The sequence below is a fragment of the Sminthopsis crassicaudata genome, chromosome 4, assembly GCF_048593235.1.
Source record: "Sminthopsis crassicaudata isolate SCR6 chromosome 4, ASM4859323v1, whole genome shotgun sequence".
Classification (NCBI taxonomy): Eukaryota; Metazoa; Chordata; class Mammalia; order Dasyuromorphia; family Dasyuridae; genus Sminthopsis; species Sminthopsis crassicaudata.
Genome location: NC_133620.1, coordinates 142703881 through 142726492, shown reverse-complemented (window position 1 = coordinate 142726492; position 22612 = coordinate 142703881). Strand labels below are relative to the sequence as shown.

General features: G+C 34.5%; 1 protein-coding gene across 5 annotated transcripts in view; it reads left to right on the top strand.

The window, feature by feature from the left end:
• MTHFD1L (methylenetetrahydrofolate dehydrogenase (NADP+ dependent) 1 like) overlaps positions 1-22612 on the top strand; it is a 192487-nt gene that overhangs the window by 82252 nt on the left and 87623 nt on the right. For all 5 annotated transcript variants that reach the window (XM_074309565.1, XM_074309563.1, XM_074309567.1 and 2 more), the window contains exons 19-20: positions 3728-3796; positions 10020-10131. In XM_074309565.1, the coding sequence (XP_074165666.1) occupies positions 3728-3796; positions 10020-10131 (181 nt within the window). The remainder of the gene's footprint in view (positions 1-3727; positions 3797-10019; positions 10132-22612) is intronic.

Here is a 22612-nt window from a genome sequence, read left to right as displayed (position 1 = left end):
TTCCAGTTTTCTATTCAAACAACTATCTCATTTTTTTCAGCATTCTGGAAGGAAGGTGCTGTTATGATCACCCTCTTGCCTCATAAGAGAGGTGGGGATTTGCAGAGGGAGAGTGTTCTATGCATGGGGAGAGAGTTGGCAGAGTAGGCTGCACTGTGATAAGGAAATACAGGCCAGCCGGAGATGAAGCAAATAAGACTGTAATGGGTGAGCAGCTCCTGCAGGGGCCTGCTTTTGTTAACATATTAATGGGAGACTAAGTTGAGTGCTGAGAAATCAGTAAATGAAGATTTGGGTCCCAGAGGACAGCAATGAGCAAAATCAACAATAACCATCTTGGTGTGGTAGAATGCTAAAGTTGGTGTCAGAAACTGTTGCTTTGTAGTATAATTTTCAGTTTGGTACTTCTAAGCCACCTCCTTTGTACATTTTTTTTCATTGATTCCTTTGATAATCTTGACTTTTGTTCTTCCAAATGAATGTTATTTTTTCTAGTTCTATAAAATAATGTTTTGGCAATTTGGATTGGTATAGCAATGAAAAGGTAGACCCAAAAAAATAAAAGTTGGTATCAGAAAGTGTTGGGTTCAAATCCTCTCTCAGACAGATTCTAGCTGTTGGACCTCAGGCACATCATTGGCAGCTCAGTGGTACAGTAGATTGAACACCTGATCTGGAATGAGGAAAACCTGTGTTCAGATGCATTATCAGACACTTAGTAGCTGTGATCTTAGGCAAATCACTTACTTTGTCTGCCTTTCCTGTAAATGGATAATAATGGTATCTATCACCCAGAGTTGTGGTGGACCAAATAAGATAAGTACTTAGCATAGTGCCTAGCATACAGTGGTATATAAATGCTAATTCTAATTATTTACATTTCTTAGTTCTCAGATTATTATTGTCTTATTATCGTCATCCTCTTGGTTGAAATCTCCACAAGAGGTTTTCATACAAAATTAAGTAGAGTTTTAAGTAATGAAAGTTACTTGCTTTCCATGACTAAAGAAGAAAGAGTACTTCCAAGCAGCTCTTTGTTATGAATTATAAGATATGGGACCTTAGAAAAAATGCCATTTACTAGAAGTGCACTAAGGATCACTGTAGCTAATGCTGGGAATTGTAGCCACAAAGGGCTTCATCCATTTCAATAAGGTGGCATTTATAATATTTTGACTTCTATAAATTTTTAAGGAGCAGCATTTAGGGAATGTGTAACATATAAATGAGCAGCATCTCGTTTATAGTAAACCTACCATCTTATTTGGGGTAAGTCTATCCCAATGAATCGCTCTTCTTTCTTTAGTTTCCCCAGCTAATATTATACAATTGCAGATTGCAAGCAGAAATGATTTGAAGGAAATAAAGCCATTACACTTCTTTTGCTCCTGTCATGTAAGGGAGACGGCATTACCAGCTTGAGATTTTTTTGTCTATAAACTTCAAGGGGATACCAGAGTGTGGAATGTACTTGTCAAGTGAGAATGCCTTTTTTTCTTAATAAGTGTTGTGTTGTAGAAGTAATAGATATTTGCTTATGTCACAGAAGGTTATTTATTTTTTTAAGTGTGAAAGTTTAGATGTTCTAATAAAAAAGGAAGATTCTACGACAAAATGGTTACCTGGCCATGCCAAGCCACTATTAATGATTCAGAAAGCTGCCATTAAAATTTTGTTTTTCTAATCAATCTGCTATGTAGTGTCAATCACAATTTTTTTAAGCACCTACTATGTGCCAGCCATTATGCTAAGTAACAGAATTATAAAGAAGGATAAAAGACTATCTGTTCTCAGGGAGTTCACAGACTGATGGAGGAGACAATGGGCAAACAACTATGTAATAAATTGAAAAAACAGGAAATAATTGGTAGAAGACAGACACTAGAATTAAGACAGATTGGGAAAAGCTTCCTTTAAAAAGTTGGGTTTTAACTAGGACTTGAAGGAAACCAGTAAGAGGCAAAGATGACAAGCTTTCCAGAGATGAGGCCAGCCAATGAAAATACATGCAGTCCTTAGAGGAAGTGTCTTGTTCAAGGAACAGCAAGGAAGCCAGTGTTGGAAAATAAACTTTAGGAATCTCTTTAAATGAATAATCCTGTCTTTAGAGATAACAATTGGCATGGCATTCAGGTCTCTGCAGTTGACAGAGATCCAGTTTTTCTTTTTCATAATGGCCAGTAGAGGGATTCTTTGGTCAAAGGGTATCTTTATTGGAAGTATATGGCTCAGATCAATGCAAGGACAAAGAAAATAAATTACACAGGTAGAGTGCTAACAGCAAAAGCTGTAAGAACACTGCATATATTCAGGACAATTGTCTTCCCAAATCTTTTGATGTCTTCTTGTCTTTTAAATAAAGTTCAGATCCTCCAGCCAGACAATGAACTGGCCCCCTATCACCTTTCCAGGTACTACTCTTACCTCTTCACACTGCACATAATGCCCACCATTCCTTGGAAGTATTCAGTGCTTTTACTCCTGTCTACACCCTTTATATAGACTGCCTGCTCCTTTGGAGGTCCTGCTCATTCTCAAGGTCTAAGTCCACCAAGAAACCTTTGGTGATTTGCTCACCACTTCCACTACTCTCTCTCACCACAATAAGAAGCGATCTTTTCTTTTTCTAACCTTCTATAGGATATTGCCACTCTTTGATGGTCTTAATATATACTCTTCTGTAGTTATTTAATGTATAATTATATATACAAATAAAAAATTAATATGTAATGCATATTTACTATAGAGTGGATCCTAAAGACAGGGAGACGTGGCTTCAAATCTTGCCTCTGATATATACTGGCTATGTGACCCTGTCCAAGTTATTTAATTACCAAGCATTCTAAGCAACTCTCACGCTATAAGTTGCAGGGAAAAGGCTAACTTGCATCAGTAAAAAGAGGTTTCTCACCAGGAAATTCCCTATACTCAATGAAATCTCAGGTCTGATCTCTGCATTTTGTGTACACTATGTTTTCTTTGCTAGATTTTAAGCTCCTTAAGAATTAGAAACTATGTCCTAATTATTATTTTATCTCCCATGGCACTGTCATGGTAGCATTTAACAGGAAGAAAGCATGCATTTAAGTACTTATTGGGTCCAAGCCCCTATCCCAAGCATGAAGGATGCAAAGATAAGCAAAAAAATAAAAAGAAAACAGAAGAAAAAGAAAACAATAGTTCTTAAAGAATTCACATTTAATGGGAAAAGACAATACCCCAAAGAGCTGTAAAGTTGGAAGTTGAAACCAGCCAATAAAGGGGAATGGTTTGGAAGGAAGGAGAAGAAGAGATTGAAGGCTGATTTGTACCCTACCACAAGATGAAGTCTCCTGTAAGAATTTGCCAGTGGTACTCCTTAGCATAGGATGTTCCATGTCGAGAGAAGTCTGCAAGGGTGATGCTTCAGACCTCAGGCACTAAGAGAAATTTCAGGATGAGAAAGCATGATTTGGAAGGCTAGGAGCCAGGAGCAGGACCAAGAGGGGAATGATGGATTGAATGAGTAACTGAGTTAGTGAATAAGTTATTTGTGTGAATCCTATCCAGAAAGCATGGCAGGGGGAAGGAGAGCTTGTTGGCTTTATTTAAAGAATGGAAATAAATAATTGGAATATGACTTTATATTTGTGTCTGCATGCACATTTTCAAGTGAGGATGGAGAGCTTAATACTTACATCTGATTACAATAAAATGAGCATTAAAAATTTGACTTAATTTCTTTTAGGGAGTGACTGGAGCTTTGACTGTTTTGATGAAGGATGCAATTAAGCCAACTCTGATGCAGACTTTAGAGGTGGGTTTTGTTTTGGTTTTTTTATTGACTGATTTCACCTATTTCTTTACAATTTTCCTTAAAATTTAATTTCCTCCTTCTTATCCCTTTCCCTCCTTCTCCCACTAAATCTTAAGTATCTCTTATATCTGCACTTACAAGTTTTCCCTGCAACCATTGTCAAGATACAACAGCCAGTTCTTTTCTGAGCTAAAGAAATGTAATCTGTCTCAAAGTCAGCCACCTTGGCAGTGTTTCAGCTGATAAGGGGCTATTGACAGAAGTTAAAAATCAAATCAGGGGACAACTTATACTTCAAGTGGTGACTAAAAGAGGGAGTTTACTTGCTTACAGTGCCAGTTTTATTTTTCAGCACACTATAACTTGGAGATCTTGTTTTCCTAACTAAACTAGTAAGTAAGTAGAAAGTTGTAGAATGATGCAGTTTCCATCCAGTTTCATTTTTATGGATTGTTTCTTTTTCTGAAGGGAATTAACCCTGAAGTTGTCCTAATTGAACCTAATCTTATTTATTTCTTTTCTCCGATTTACCATGTAATTTTAAATTACTACATAATTTTTAAATTGTGATGTGATTGCAGTGTAATTTTTAAATAATTCAGAGTATTAGCCTTCTGCATTTGAGATTTATGTGTGTGTCTGTATGTAGTGTAATCATTATGACTATACACACACATATATAAAACCATATATAATCATTATGGCTATATATTACTATAGATCTAGGTATATATAAAAGGATGAGAGGGTAAAGAATAGAGAGCTAACCTCAGAATCAGGACTGTTTGGTATACTGTCTTCACAAATTTTTTGGTTTCTTTGTCAATTCTCTAAGAAAAGCAATTGCCAATCAGGACCAGAAAGTGTAGAGGAAACTCCCAAAGTTAATGAAATCACTAGTTTTTTTGGGGGAGGAGCAGAGCATATTTTAATATTTCATTAATAATAAATATATATATGCATATATATATATTTGTTAAATAGCTAACTAATAAAACTATTCACAGACCAGATGAATCTTAGACAACAATTCCCTGCAACACATGTAATTATCTCAAATATGACAGGTATTATTATTGTTAGGAGCTATTCTATTCTTTCACTTCTTTTCACTCTGTCCATTGATAATAAGAATTAAATAATGTTTTTAATAGTACTTTATTTTTCCAATTATTAGTTTTCAGCATTCATTTTTTCTAAGATTATGAGTTTCAAATTTTTTTTCTCCCTCTCTTCCTTACCTCCCTTCTATCCAAGACAGCACGCAATCTGATATAGGTTATACATGTACAATCATTAAATAATATTTTCATTATATCCTCATGATCATGTTGAGATCAAAGTCAGAAGCCTAGCATTTCACATCTTCATTTGAATAAACATTGATTAAATACTGTGTATAGAGCCCTGTGCTAGATAATGAAGAAGATGCAATGCTTGGATGAGACAAGCCTTCCAGCCATCATGAAGTAGATAGTGTAATTGAAGGAGAAGACCTATAGACAGCTGAATAAAGTTTGCATTATTTCAGGAAAGTTAAAAAAAATGTGTATGAGGTTCAGTGCTCTTTTCTCTCTCTTTTCCTCTTCAGGCAGCTTTTTGTCAGAGAGATGATTTAATTCATAGTTTCAATTGATTAGCTATTTAATGGTCCAAATTACCCATCCCATTCAGGAAATTAGTCAAGTTACAAGTAGGAAAATCTTAATTATTCTTAATAAAATCAGAAATATTTTGCTTTAATCTACAAGATATTCTGAAATGTTTTACTAAGAAGGTGGGCACTTCAAACAAGGTGAGCTTCAGATGAAATATTTTAAGGCTGAATGAACTCTACCATCCTTGTATTAAGTACGGTCAAGATGGAAAGGATTTCCTTCATTGTATTTTCAGTCTAAAAAAAAGAATAACCTAATAATAATTTCATTTCTGCAATGTGGTTTTTGTGTGATCGTGAATGTACATGTAATATGTTACCTACTGTTCTAGGACATTACAAAATGCTACATTAACTATTAAGATGCTTCTCTCTCTGTTGACAAAAGAGATCACAGCTCTAGAGTGGAAGAGAACTTACAAGTTATCTAGCTTCACTCCTCCATTTTGCAAATAAATAAACTGAGGCTACCAGTGGTGAAATGATGTGCCCAAGGTAACACATCTGAAGTGGCATATGCCTCAGGTGTTCATTTCCAGGTGCAGTGTCCAATCTACAGCAGTACACTATCTTTAGAGGGATTATAGATTTATGATGAGTAATATCCTTGTAAATTCTGAGAATTAACTGAATAAATGAATGGAGGGGAGAGCATTTATTAGTCACTTACTCTGTACCAAGCATCACACTGAAATTTGGGAATACAATTAGAAAAATCAAAGTGAATCCCTAATCGTAAGGAACTTACATGCCAAAAGGATGGACAAAGGGGAAGTCCTGCCTGCAGAGTAGTAGGAAGAATAATCTTTGCTCATGTTTACACAGGGCTTTTGTGGTTGACATAATATTTGAAAACAACCCCTTGAGGAAGGGTAAGAGGGGATTGTTAGTCCTGAAGTGATTGTCACATAGCAACTGAGTATGGGAGAACTTGACCCAGGAACTCTTGATTGTAACTAGCATTGTTCCTACTTAACTATGAATCGCCCTTTGGTTCAGTCTTAGGACATTGTTCTAGATGACTTTTATCATGATGTATGTTCTAAATCCTTGGAAAAGGAACAGTCAACTAGAGTTTGGTTCATCATTTATCTCTTTGAAGTCCATCAGGCCGATTATTATGAGGTTCGTTCATCAGGTCATGAGAGTTCAACCTACAAATACCCAAATGAAGGTATTGTTTTACACACATTAACTGTGCTAAGCACTGGGAATTAAATTGGTCTTTGGATTTTCAGAAAGCATACAGTCATTCTCTTATATATGCAAATACATTTTAAGAAAATTCGAGTTCAAACAATGTTCTGGTTTTCTTTTGGGCCTGAGAATATAATCAGTAAATATTTACTGTGTCCACTAATTGTTGAGTATTGTACTAAATAATGGGGGTAGAAAGAGTCAAAAAATTCACAGGGTAACAGATTTAGAAAAACAAAGAAGTTAATTAAGGTCTCTATTCTGGACTCTGTGGTCACTTTGCTATTATTTCTTTAAAAAAAAAAAAGACATTCAAATTAAGTGATCTTCTCAAGATCATACAGCTAATAACATGTCTGAGGCCAAATTTGAACTCGGGCCCTCCTGACTTCAGGCCTGGTGCTCTTTCCACTGTGCTTTTAGCTCACTTTGCTATTCTTAAACCTTCTATTTGCCACTTTTAAATTCCCCCAGTTCTCCCCCTGATTCAATGAGGGACTAGATGGGCTCTAGGTTTCCTTTCAGTTGAATTAATCCATGATTCTGATTCCTTTGCTTCTTGTAAGAGGTGTGCCAACAGCTAAAATGTATCGCTGTATTTTGCCTTCATAAAATATCTTTACTAATAAGTCATTAATGTGTTTTTACCTAGAGAGCAAAAGAAGCCATTTGAAAGGGAAAAATATAAAATTGTGAAAATCCTCAGTTACCATATAAAGATATTTAGAGCCAATGGTAACTTTATAAGCCAAATCCTTTACATTGAGCTCTAGAAAATCTAAGTTACATGCCCAGGGTTTTATATCTAGTCATGGCAAAGCCAGAACTTGAATTCAGAACTCCTATCAGTCCTACACTCTCCGAATTATACCATATTATCATAAACTCCCCCTAGTTACCTGTGAATCATGTTTTATTCAATGTGCTGCAGCTAGGTGGCGCCATAGTGCATAGAGTGCAGGGCCTGCAGTGTTGGACGATTGGACCTTCCGAGTTCTATTTTACTTCCTAGCTTTGTGACCCTGGGCAAGTCATCTAATCCTGCCTACCTCGGTTTCCTCATCTGTAAAATCAGCTGGAGAAAGAAGTGCAAACTGCTCCAGTATCTTTGCCAAGAAAATTCCAAAAGAGGTCACAGAGTCAGACGTGACTAAAAAATGACTGATCAACAGGATCATATAAAAAAGATCAGGACTGACCTAGCGACCATGTGCCTCTAGAGTTCTTTCCAGCATTGGCAATTTGCAGAGATCTATCACTTCCTTGTCACTTGGTGTCTTTTGTTTAAGAGACCCCAGGCCTTCTATTATCATATTATATTGCACTAATGTGACATTATATTGCATTATATTACATTGTTATATTATAAATGGTGGCAGGTAAAAGTGTTCAGTCTTTGACCACAGTATAGCAGAAAAGTCAACTGCTATTATTGAAGATGATTGAACTAGTGAGCTTGATCTAACAGTGAATTATCTGTTGTGGCCCAAAAAACTTTAAGATTGGGAAAGTTTCTTTTGTCCCCAAAGGCTTAAAAAGATTCTCCTGCCTAGGAATGGAATTTAATAAAGCAAAGATTAATTTGGAGATCTTTCTGGTCCCAATAAGTTTTACACAAATGTAAATGACTTCTCAATGCCTTATTGTTGCATCCCCTGAGTATGTTGGAAGGATGGGGAATAAACATTGAGTTTAAAGGGCCAGAATCCAGTGATGCTGATAACTTATATTATTCTCATTCTCAGCAATGATTTTTCTTTTGTTTTCTTCCGGCTTTTGTTCTGTTGTTTCATCACTGAAACATGTTCAGCAAAGAGCCTGTTGTGGTTCATGGGAATTTTCCATCTTTCCTACCCCTGTGGCCCCTACCTCTATCCTTGTTTTCCCACTGAGCTAATGAAAGGACAGCCTGTGTTTTCACAGATGGAGCCCCTGTTTTCATGTGTTCAGGCCCTGAATAGTGTTGGGTCAGCTTTGTCTAGGAGGATTTCATATAATAAAACTCCACTGTCTGTTTGAAGTGTAAGAATACACTAGTGTAGATGAAACGTAAATATAATTATGGTAAAAATGATGAGCTTAAAAGTACAATAAAGTCAAACTTGGCCCCCTTGTGGGAATTCTTTTCTCTTTCCTTTATTAAGGATTAATAAAGCATTTAATGAATTATACTTTCTCTTATCTTTGATATCTCAGTAGCTAACAAATTTCTAGTATATGTAAGAACCATCTTTTGGATTAAAATGTTCTGGAGGATTTAAATGAAATAAATAATTTCCAAGTAGCAAATCCTATAGGAAAAGACCTTAACCTTATAAGAAACTTTTGAATCACAACTGTTCAAACTCTGCTTAAGAATGTTAGTTTCTATAGGTATTCTGAAGGCTGTGGCTTCTTTTGGATTGATTTGTTAATTTAATTTGTTTTTGAACAAATTTTCTTGGAAATGAAACATCTACCTTTTCTGTTTGGCACCCATATTGAACTCATGCAAGTTGTTTTTGTCCCTTGTGGCTTCGTGTCTTCATCTGTAAGGGCGATATCTAACTGGACAACTTTTATGGTTCTCTCATCTGTATTTTTACGATAAATGAATCAAAAAGCATTTAGATGCTTACTGTGTGCTAGGTACCATGACAGGCATTGGGGGAAAAAAAAAAAAAAGCAAAATTCATGAGTAAGTTAATTTTAAAAATTTAAAGTGTTTATGCAAAAGAAGCAGAGTGCCATTTCCCCTCTGATTGTTCTTTATTCAAATCTAATGAAGCAATTGCTCTTGAAATAACTCTAGAATATATTGTATTGTCCCTCTTAGAGGCAACTAGATGATATAGTAGATAGAATACTGGTCTTTGAGTCGGAAAGACCTCAGTTTCTTCAACTGTGAAATGAACATAATAAAAGTACCAAGGTTTTCATGAGAATCAAATGAGATAATTCTTGTAAATCTCTTAGCACATGATACTTCTATCATCCCTTTTTCAGATTCCTGGTTCCCAATTGAGTGCCTTTAGTTTTTGTTGTATTTTGGATTAGACCTTTTTTACAGACCTTTCTAGCTTTAAATATATCATCTGAAACTCCAGCATCCTTTTTCTTTTTTTACAATATTTTTTAAACCCTCATTACCTGTTAAAACAATTTTCTTAACATTTGTTTTATTTTTCAAAATTTTGAGTTCTAAATTCTATCCCTTCCTCCCCTCCTCTCTTCCTGAGACAGTAAGCAATCAGATATAGATACAGTCAGATATTGCATTGCAATAATACAAAACATTTCCACACTGGTCATTTTCCCACTGTTCTTTATGCTCAAAACTATTGTACATTCTTAATCTTTGAATTTTATTTTACTTTTCTACTTTTGTAGGGAACACCTGTATTTGTTCATGCTGGTCCCTTCGCTAACATTGCTCATGGCAACTCTTCAGTATTGGCTGATAAAATTGCACTGAAACTGGTTGGTAAAGAAGGTTTTGTAGGTAAGTCATTTACCTTGCCCTAAATGTGTGTGTGTCTGTGTACTTTATTGTTGTAGAACATGATAATTATGAGACATTTTCCATGCATAATAAGTTTGGAGGAGAAAATGTTGATCTTAATATTCACGAAAATCTTCCTCCCCCTTAGAAATCTTTACTTTTAATATTGTTATTTTTCATTCATTATAATTATTGGGAGTACCAGTTGAATGGGACATAGAAACTTCATTATCATGTAAAACAACATGAGATTTCATATTTCCTAAGAACAAATCTGTAGTATTGAAATAGCTTGAAACGGAATTAATTCTTTCTTTCCTATGATCACAAGAAATTTTGAGATAGAGCTGGTGGTGGAAGTAATAATAACAGTAGTAGCAGTAGCAGTAGAACTAGCAGCTGCCAATATTTACATAGCACTTTAAGGTTTTCATGGTGCTGTTAGGTGCTGCAAAGGATAGAATGCCAGGAGGCCTGGAGTCAGGAGAATTCAAATCTGTTCTCAAGACACTTAACTAGCAGTGTGACCACAGGCAGATCATTCAACCCTGTTTGCCTCAAAGGATATGTCCAGAGTCAGATGAAACTAAACATTGATTTAAAGTTTGTACTTGACTTTATAAATATTGTTTTATTTTATCAATTACTAGAATTTGAATCCTTATGTTATCCATCTATTATTGCCATCCCATCTTCCCTTTCATCACTCTCTCAGGGTTTCAGTGGACAAAGGGTGAACACAGTTGACTATGGTACCTCCTTTTCACTCAGGATTTCTGTTGTCTTCACCTGCCTCCCCTATCTCATGTCATACCAAGCCATTTGGGAGATAGAAACATAGTTACCATTCTCAAAGAGATTTTCATAAAAATTAAAGCATTGTTGTTTGTGTGATTTTGGCAAATGTCAATAAATGATTGTTATTAGCTATATCAGCAAATGTTTTAGTAGCATTTTTCAGAACTACTTTATAATGAACAGAGTATTTTAGGCTGTGGGCCTTTGATTGGTTGGCTCTCAAGTTCATAATTTTCCTAGAATAGGTTCAATTCGTCAGTTTTTAGTCTTGGTGATCCAAAGTTCATTCATGGTCATTAGGAGTGTTTTTTGAGAATTCCTCTTAAATACAATAATTAGATGTGACAGTTTCCAGTGTGGCTGAATCCCAAAACTAGTTCAGTACAGTCAACCAACTGGTTCTGTATGGCACACAGACGTTAAGGAGCCATGGGTTTATAATAGGCATGAATAAAGGATAGTCCAATTTAAAAAAAAAAATTCCTGTTAGAAATAAAATCAGAATTAGTTCTGATTATGGTTCTACTTTTCAAAAGCCTGTAATCCATTCATGTCATTTTTGTACTGGATCCACTCAGTGATTATTATTATGTCTGAATGGACTGCTCTGATTGTACTATAGTAATCATAGAACTAAGTGGGTCTGAGTAATATCAGATAATGAAAATTGAGCATTAAAATAAAGTGCTACAAATGGTCATTTAAATGCCTCAAACTTTAGACTTTATAGAAAGTAGATTTTTTTTTTTATGCTGACAAGGCACTTAATGAAATAGGAATGTATTTTTTTTAACCTTTAATACCCTCTGTAAAGTATTCCCATCCTTTGTGTATTTCCTTCCTGTTGTTTTTTTAATAAAAAATGCTTTTTCTGAAGATATTTAGGTAGTATCAAAAAGTATGTGCTGAATATACAGAACTATTTTTATAATGGCAAATTGTCTATTCATTGAAACATGTAAGCATCTGTGCTTTGTTAAAACATGAATATTGATATTATTTCAGAGGATGTTTTGAAGATATAACTTAGACTTTTTATTACTGTTGGTTTCTTAAATAAGTCTTGATACTGGAATTCTTACTCCCTGAAATGACCATAGCCTAAAAAAAAATAAATCCTGCTCTTATTATCAAGGCTATATAAATTAAAGATACTAGTAGTGGAAAGATAAATGAGTTTATTTTAAATGAAAATGCCAGTGTTACTCTTTTTTTGTGGGAAAAAACAACTTTCATGAGGAGTGCATAAATGATATTCTCTGGCATAAAAGCATCGTACTTAAATGATCCAATGTGAGTTCCATCAAATCTATTTAAATGAGGAGAAACCAGTTTTAATGTGCATCCTTAGGGCATGCTTCTTTCTGAATTGCTCCAGAAGATTTACTTTAGACTCATCTCCCCTCTGTTATGAGAACATTCAGGCTTATTTGTGTTGAAGTTAAATTTTTAGATCTAGTTGTCTGCCCTACATATAGTGGATACCCTTCTAGAAAAACTCAGATGATTCAACTTGCCCTCTATTTTCGTGCTACAATATCCAGATGAAACTCTTCTTGCACTGCAAATTCATATATCTAAGCCCTTCAAAAGGACCTATATGCCAGAGACTTATATTGCCTTCATGGGTGGCATTTGGGTTTCTACTGAAACTGATTTTTGATGTTAAAAGTAGTCCATTTAATTGGGGTTATGATCTAGCTGCACTTTGGAAAAACATCATGTCTGATCATTTGAGTCTTTTTTGAACAATTCAAAAAAGTTCATGAATGCTATTGTGATCATATTCTGTAGACAATCTTAAAGCCTTAAAAGATAGTGGTTTTTTTTACCGGGGTGGGGGGGTGGTGGTATAAAAAAAAGGATACTGACTAGCAAGAAGAGTTTTCTTTCTATTGTTAGTTTTGCTGATGTACACTTAGACTCTTAGTACTACACGACACATTGATGATACACATTGGCTAGGAACATTGTGTCTTGTCTACATTAATTATTCCAGTATAATGGAATCAATACTCCATTTAGGCCAACAGTAAGCAGAAATCTTCTCAATTAATTAGACAGTTTTCTCAGACTGAAATAAAAGTTTTCATGACCATTATTTTTAAGTGCTGTGGTCATTCCAAGGACTTTCTGTTTCTCTACCCAGTCAGCAATCCACATATTTATTGCTACAGAGCATATATCTTTGGCATCAAACCCTAATCATGCTTTATAAAAAAGGCTGAGTTGAGTTTTTAGTAGTTGTTTCTATACTGACTCTCATGCATATCTCTCTTTTGTTCTTTATAAGCTTTGTACTTGAAATATGTTCCTTTTTCTTTGTCCTTTTGAATTTTTTTTTAAGTTTTCTTGAGGGTTTTTGTGTTGGTTTTGATTCATGCTAATTTCATTTTGCAAATCAAGCATTTGCATTTACTCTCTTTCCAGTTCTCTTGCACTTTCTAGCTGGTAAATCTTATTAGCATATCATCTGAGTTTTATTATTGCTGTTATCATTTAAAAAAAAAGAAATCCCCATTCAGCATACAGTGGTATGAGCCACAGGGCTCCTTGCTAGACAAAGATCACAATAATGGTCCTTGCCTACATACACATATATATTTTCTTTTCTTCTTCTTTTTTTTTTTTTTCCCCCCCTGAGGCTGAGGTTAAGTGACTTGCCCAGGGTCACACAGCTAGGAAATGATGAGTGTCTGAGACCAGATTTGAACTCGGATCCTCCTGAATTCAAGTCTGGTGCTCTATCCACTGCACCACCTAGCTGCCCCTCATACACACATATAAATTAAGAATAGATACCCCCCCCCAAAAAAAAAACACCCTAGTATTTAATATGATAATGAAATTCTTAAGTAGTGGTAAATATATTTTATGGATTTGAGTTAGAGTAGACATCAGCAAGGGTGATCATAGGAGTTGCAAGAGCAGATCAAGCAGGATTCATTTTCAACTGACCTCATCCAAACTCACATATCCTGGTGCAGTAAAAATATTTGTAAGCAGAAAATCTGAACTTGAATCGTGGCTCTACCACTTTACTTCAACAGCTAAACAAATTGCTTTTTTTTTTTAAATACTTATGTGCAAGGCAATATGCTGGACACTAGTAAAACACAAAAACAATGAAAGAAACTGCCTTCCTAGATAGAGTTTGCATTCTTATGTGAGAATATATATATAAAATATATACAAAGTAATTTCAAAAAGTTTTCCTCTTGATGAAGGTTAGTAAATCAGGAAGATCAGGAAAAACTTTGTGTATGAGGTGATATGTTACTCATAGCTTGGAAGTCCTTCATATTCTCTGAGACAAAGGGGAGGCGAAGGGGACTTGTTCCAGACACAGGCAATAACACTGTGACTGAGTCATTTAAATTTTCTGCATCTAAGTTTTTTCATCTGTTAAAAAAAAAAAAAAAAAAAAAAGGAGGGTAGCAGTGGGGTGGAAAGATTGGACTAGTATTTTTTTAAAGCCCCCTTTCAGTTCCAAAGCTGACACTACAATGTTTGATCTCAATATTCTCTATTTTCAGTGTACACACACACACACACAGACACACACACACACACTGAATGTGTACATATAAATATATACTGAATATATATGTAATATGTATGCTGAATACATATGCTAAATACACACACACACACACATATTTGGTGTCTGCAGCAGGCTCTTTTTGCCTATTTGATTATTGCCCTGCTAATATAGAACCTGAGAAATTTATGAGTTCTATTTAGCAGTACTGTTATTATGAATAATTGTTATACTTTATATGCATAATATGATTTCATTCTTATAAAAACCCTCTGAAATAAAGAAACTGAGAACCCAAGAGGTTAATTGATTTGCTGTGATCATAGAACATAAATAAAATATTATTTGAAGCCAAATGTCTTTTGATTCTAAGCCCAAGGGGTTTTCTCCCTTCTACAGTGAAATTTTATTTTCATGCTAATACTATATCTCTCAAAAAAAGTGAAATTTTAGGTGTTATTCCAGAGACTCTCCTTTTCTTTCACTTCTCTGCTTGGACTTTGAGCTACTTAGTTCTGCTTTCCTGAATTTTTTTTATCACCGCTTCTAGTTCCCCTGTCTTTTCTCCATTTGTTTTTTAATCCCTCTGAAATCTTTAATGAAGTCAGACCAAAATAAACATTCCTATTGTTTTATGCACCTTGAAAAGACTAAGTCTAAAATAACTGTCTAAAATAATCATCAAGCTGTCTTCCCTGTAACTCAACCCTCACTTCTCTCTCCCTTTCCAGAGTTTTTAAAATGCAGATCTCTGCCTAGACCTCATTTTTGTTTTACTGTAATTCCAAATTGCTTCCTTGGTAGTTTTATTAGTAATTAAATCAGAATAGTAGATGATAAGGTATTAGAAAAACCTGGATGAAGGTCATATGTGCCATTCAGGAAATAAAACACCTAATGTTAGTAATAATTTTTTTCACCCTATACACAGGGAAACATGAAGAAGGAATTTGCTTTTCCCTACCAGTCTTGATTTCTTCAGAGGTGCTTATATTCACCTTTGAAATTTATCTCCATTATAAGTCTATTCTCATTTCCTCTTGTTTTGTTTCTGAGTTATTCACAAGACAACCTGCTTTTTGGTTTCTCTGAATGCTGTTTTGTAAATAGCCTCTTTTCTCATCTGTCATTTCAGGGATATAGACACTTTTGGATATAGACAGTTCAGAAAATTGTCATCTTTATTGTAATTGCTTTGCACTTCATAGGTACCTAGTAAATAAATCTAATTCAGTGAAGCTTTTTAAAAATGCTAATATCTTACATCTACACAGAGTTCTGCATTTTTCCAAATTTTTTTCTCACATAATCCTTATAATAATCTTATGAAGTAGAGAAGAGAGATAACATCATGTTCATTTTACAGAAAAAGATTCTAAAAAGATTCTAAATTCTAAAAATTCTAAAAAGATTCTAAAACTTGAGTGATGGAGGATTGTAAGATCAGAATTTCAAAGATGGAAAGAAGATCATGTAGTAGAACCCCCATCACTCTGCAGGTCTAGCTGTATTCTCTCAATTCCCATGATGAGAAATTAAGCAGTGACTAGAACAAGATTTTCAAATTCTAGTCCAGTGGTGCCTCATGGATTCTACTTTCATGATAGATGTTCAGATCCCAGGTCCAAGAAGTAACAAAGGAACCTTAAATTTAAAAAGAATCTAGCAACAGTCCAGGATGCCTCAATTGACATAATTTAATGTGTGAAGAGACTCCTTTCACTTGTTCAATCTCAGGGAATAAACAGATATTCGGACTGATTTGGATGATTTTATGCAGATTTATAACACTGGGATCTAGATAATTATTAGATGATCTTTGTGTATTGAGAGAGATGCAGAAAGGAATGTCCCCTAAAACACACCAGAGAAGTGTTCCTCTACCTCTGCTTAAAAGCATTTAAGAATTATCACTTAATGTAGACCATTTCACTTTTGATATCTCCTGCCATTAGGAGGTTTTCTTGATTTCAAGTCTAAATTGGTGTCATTAAAGCTTTCACCTCCTGCTCCTTGTTCTCTTCTCTGGAGTCAATCTGAACATAGTTCCTCTGTCTACATGATAAATCTTCAGATATTTGAAGGTAATTATCAGTATTTTTCTTCTTGATCTTTCTTTCCCATATTTTCCCTTCTCAAGAATAAAATGCCCACTTCCTTTAACTGAATGTTTATATGGCATGGACTCGGTGTCCTTTATTATCCAAGTTACTTAACTCTGTACATTTTACAGTATATCAGTATCCTTAAACCACATTGACCAGAACTGAACACAGTACCTCATATAAGTTGGACATCGTACACTGGAACTGACACATCCCTTTTCTGTAAACTTTCTCTTTCTTAACACTATCCCAAATCATACTAGCCTTTTTGTTCTACCTGACTTTCTTCCCAAAGAGTAATTCTTTTGATGGATTAATTGTCAACAGATATCAAAATGTTATGGGGTTTTTTCATTGAAATGCAGGTTCTGTTCTGTGATTTCATTAATATAGGAAGGCTTTAATATAGAATCCCCTTGCCTTGCCTCCATCAATGTAGAGCCATCAATGGCTACAAGAACAGTTGCTTGGCATACAATAGCCCTCAATAGATGCTTTTTACATTGAAGATTATTTCATTAGTATTTTTGGCCAGATTTCATACATTAAGATTTCCCTTGAAAAAGGTTATTTAGGAGTAATCTTTTATTGACAACAGGATTACAAACCCTTTTCATTTTTGTTTATTTGGCAGGGTGTTTGCAGACTTAGTGTCATTGTGAACATCTTCCTTTTACATCCATCCATCATTAATCCATTGAGACAAGTTAAAATTTTGGCCACTTTTCATGAAAAATTGGTTCACTAATCAGATTTCATTCTAATGAAATAGATTGAATTAGTCAGATATTTATAAAATCTGCTATGTTTAAGTTACTGTGCTGTTTGACATCTAAGAATTTTCAATTTCTATTCTAAAATCCTGGAACCTTTTTATTACAGGGTGTCCTAAAAATCTGATTGAAGTCTAAAAAAAATCATTGAATTGGATTAGTTCATTTGACAAGAAAATAGAGATTCAGAGGCAGTTAGATAGCTATGGGGTTAGAGTAACAGCCATGGAGTCAAAAAGACCTGGGTTCAAATATAGCCTCAGACATTTACCATTTTCTAACTGCATGACCCTGGGCAAGTCACTTAACCCTAATTGCTTCTTCAGGGGAGGAAAAGTGAAAGTAAAAGAAAAGAAAATAGAGATTCAACTTCCACTTATTGTGTTTATAATATGAGGTGAAATAAAGGTATTTGGTAAATTAAGACTTAATTATTCAAGTTAAGTTTGGTAAAGTTCCTAATTTGACCTTGGTTTAGTAAAAAACAAAAATCAGATAGCCAGATACTCTGCTGAATTGTTTTTAAGGGGAAAATGGTCATTCTCTCTGGCTTCCTTGAAGTCCCAACTGAAATCCTACCTTCAGCAGGAAGCAACCTCAGCGCCTCCTAATTCAGTGTTTTCTTCGTTTATTATTTCCTATTTTTCCTTTATATAGCTTGTTTTGTGTGTGTGTGTGTGTGTGTGTGTGTGTGTGTGTGTGTGTGTGTGTATGTTTTCTTGTTATCTTCTCCATTAGTTTATAAGAGCTTTGAGAGCAGGGACTGTTTTTCTGCCTTATTGCATCCTCAGCACTTAACACAATGCCTAACACCTGCTATTGCTGCTGTTGTTGTTTCAGTCATGTCCAACTCTAGGTGACCCTGTAGACATCCTTTGGGTTTTCTTGGCAAAGACACTGGAATGGTTTGCCATTCACATGTGCTTTATTCACAGTGCTTAATAAGTGTTTGTTGAGTGATCCTTTATGAGTCTCCTTTCCAAGTCTAGTTTAGCCCTTGTGAAAAATCTTTTAGGTTCAGCATGATAGTTTGCACTGTAAGAGTTCAGATATCATAAGATGTTAAAATACACTGTAGTGTGAGCAAGAGAATTAAAATTCTTGCCAAAAGTTTATGTTGTTGATCTTAGGCCCTAATGTAAACAATCTAGTATGAGTTTTGGCCCTTAGATGAGATTCTCATACCATAGTCATCAAAACTTAAGATTTACTATAAATATAAAATCCTCAACTAGAAATAGGCTGTTTTAAGCTGTATGATTATCAGTCAGAGGTCTTACTAAGGTAAATATATTGAAGTGTCAGTTAAGTGATTCAACTAGCATAAAGGATATTTGATTTTAAAGGCCCAAATGTTCATAGATTATAACAAAATGGTATGTAACATACATTGGTAAACCACTCCACAAATTTATAAATGTATAGTGTGTACTCAGTGACTAATATCCCTTAGATTTTTTTCTGGTTATAAAAAACTTTGAAATTCCACTCTTACCCTCATTCCTAGTAGTCTGTCTTTCCCAAATAAGGAGCTACATACAGCTTCATGTTTTAGTCAAGATTTCTTTTGGCACCAACAGAATGTATGATAAGTTTAATATGTGTGTAGAATTCAAGGGCCCATATGTTTTTACTTTTTCTTTTAATGCCATGGCAAAAATTCTATGCATTGTTCCTCTTAAAGTTTAGATTTCTTAGTTCCCCACTACACTATCGTCCAGTCTTCAGAGAGAAATGCAAATGAACACAGTACCATAACATATAGTCTTTAACAAATTTCTGCTTTTTGTTTTTTACCATGAATTTTAATTTCTAGAAAAAGGACTCTTTTTATTAGGCACAATAAAAAACATCCACATTACAAAGCAACATTGGACTTGGTAGCAGTCATAATGCCTATTTTCCAGCCCCTGGCTCACTATCTCCCTAGATAAGGCACTAGTTGATTACAATTGGACAGGGCTTAAATTATAATTGCTTTCATGATACTACTGAAATCTGGCCCTTTATGGAAAGTTGAGATGATTTCACTCAGAGTCCTCAAGGACAAGAACTAATGTTCCATATTTTAGGATCATTCCATAGATTTAGGGCAGCAAAAGTGGTAGAAAAATAGAGTACTGGGTTTGCAATCAGGAACTCATCTCCTTGTTCAAATTTGACCTCATTTCTATTAGCTAGGAGATCTTGGACAAATCACTTAATCTTGTTTGCCTTAGTTCCTCATTGTAAAGTGACCTGGAAAAGGAAATGGCAAACTCCTAATGGGATCACAACAAGTCAGATATGACTAAAGACCTAACAATTCAGCCACAACAAATAAATTTAGAGCTTAGAGATTTGATGCTAAAAAAACATTTACTAAAAGATATGTTTCTGAAAAATGATATAAAAATTTCTTACAGCTAATCCAATGTCACACATACTACCTTAGCTCCCCATTTAAAAAAAACATCATGGAGTAGTAGTAGCTAGAGCATCAGCCCTGAAGTCAGGAGGACCTGAGTTCAAATCTAGCCTCAGACACTTAATACTTCCTAAATGTGTGTCCCTGGGCAAGTCACTTAATCCAAATTGCTTGGGGGGGGGACCAAAAACAACCACTAAAATTAGTTTTTTAAAGCTCCAAGAAAAAATCTTAAAAGCCTTTATTAAGTACCTTGTATGTTCTATACTTGAAAATACAAAGACCAAAAAAAAAAAAAAAAAGAAAGAAAAGAAAAAAGAAAAGAAAACACTACTTCTTCCCTCCAGAAGCTAATATAAAAATGGGGGAGGGGATTATGACTCCAAAATCTATGTAAAATCAATAAAAATTAATTTGGAATAGGCAGTGGCACTTGAACTGAGTCTTTAAAAAACCTGGAAACTTCAAGAGGCAAAGGTATAGGTATAGGTGAATTGATCATTGAAACTCACTGAGGGAAAAAGTGAGAAGGAAATTTATACAAATGAGATACCATACATTTCTTTTCCTTCGTAAACAAAGCATATGAAAAATAATTTTATCTTTTCTGAATAGAATGTTGTGAGTTCAAATCCTGCAACTAACAGATGCCATTTATTTGATCTTGAACCAGTCACTTACCTCTGATCCTCAGTTTCCTAAGCTGTAAAATTTAGAATGTTGAATCTAGATCCTCAAGGTCCCTTCTAATAATAAATCTATAGAATGGTCCTATAGTTAAGAACAAAAGTTACTATGCTGTTTAATAATATAGAAACATGTTGCCAGCCCTTCCCCTTCCCCCCCAAAAATTGGTGTTTAAGCTAATGTAAATTTGCTTCATTTTGTGAGTTCTCTACTTTTTTGTAGTTTCATTTTTCTTCCCATTATAAGTTGCTCATATCAGTTTTCCTATCCAAATGTGTTACTTCTATTTAATTGCCCATGGCAAAACTAGATAACCAAGTTTGTCAGAATTGTGTAAATAGGTCCTGTGTAAAGTCCTAACGGACTCTCCCATGAGGGAAGAGACAGATTTTCAGTTAACTTGTTTGGTATGTGAAGCTGAAAATGATATTGATCTAGTTCATTGGGAATTTGAGAGAACACTTTTAAAATAAAAGTGCTGCTTAAGGCTCATAGTGTTAATGGCAACTGTATTTATTTAGTCAGATACTTTTATCAATGTGCCATCATTGTCACTGAATAAGACTTTAAGTGTCCTTAAAAATATAACAAATTATTTTAACTACTCTTGAGAATTTTCAACATGCTTCGTTTAAAAAAAAGAGAACTATAATGTAGTCTGTATTTCTGTTCTCTAATGCTTGTATCTACAGTAATCTTTTTAATGATTTCTATAAAAATTATCTTTAGAGCCAGCAAGTTGAACTTTTAGATAGTTAATATTTTAGGAAGATTTATTTTAAACAAAACTAAAATCTTTTCTTTGTAACTTTTACATGTTACTCCTGGTTCTGCCTTTTAAGGACAAACCAACCAAAATCTACTGTTTTTTTTTTTTTAATAGTTTTCTGCAGTAGTCAGTAGTAGTAAACCAAAAAAGTTTATAGCAATGCTAAGCTCTATATATCATGTCTCCAGTTATTTCAGCCATTCTTTATATGGCATAATCCCCATAATGTCCATCATCATCAGTTTCCTTAGTTGACATTACTTCTCTTTGTCAATAACAGTATCCTAATAATGGAACAGAATCCTTTAGTTGTGATCTAATCCAAGCATAATACAAGACTCATCTCTTGCATTCTGGACACTCAGTCTCTTCATACAGTCTATGATTGCATTAAGTCATTAAGATTATAACTCCTAGGCCTTTATATTAATTAGTCACTAGAGATACTTTTTCCATGCATCTCATGAAGTTGATTTTCTTGGATCCAAATATGCACCTTCATTTATCCCTTTAAACTACTATGTCATTATATTTGGCCCAACCCCTTTCATCTAAGTAGCAAACCCTACTTGCTTCATACCATCTATAAATTTGATCAGCATGCCATCTAGACATTCTTCATTCTAGTTTTAACACAGATCTTTGACATAATTATTTATGATTGTTGTTTGATATTACTCCCCTTTTCTTGGTTATTCAACTGTGAGTTTAGATATCATTTTCCTAACATAAGTATTTTGGTTGCCCATATATTAAAGGAAAATTTTAAATTGTATTGCTTTTTCAGTTTTTTTTTTAGCAATAAACAATGTCAGAATAATACTTTGTTGTCCTTAATCAAAAATCCTAATAGTATGATGTTACAACAAAAGAGCTCTTAGAGATTATCTGAATCCTTAATTTTGCAGTTAGTTAAGAAAACTGAGGGTATCATTAACAAAATAAAGGGAATATACAGTATCTCTTTATGACATCTCTGATTGGTTAGAAATACTATCTGCTTGGTTCATTCAGATGTAAGTCTCAGCACTGCCAACAACCAAATTTCCCCACCCCCTGTGCTTCCCTGTAGAAATGCTCTAATAAGCAAATATAACATGTTTTTAAAATGTGTAACCTCTAAATGGACAAGGTTTATGGTAAACATGAAATCATAAAACATGATTAATATTTTGAATGAGTCATAATATTACTGATGAACCGGAGTCATAAGATAGATGCTTCCCTTGTAGTGTTGTCCTGAGCCATCCTCATCATGTGCCCTTGTTCCCAGTGGCAGGTGTGTGCAAAATAGCTTATCTAAGAATTTGAAGAAGTATGTGGTCATGATATGGTTTTTCTCTGTTCAGACTGAGCTGAGGAGACTGAATAATAACAATAAAAATAGTATTTCTTTTAAAA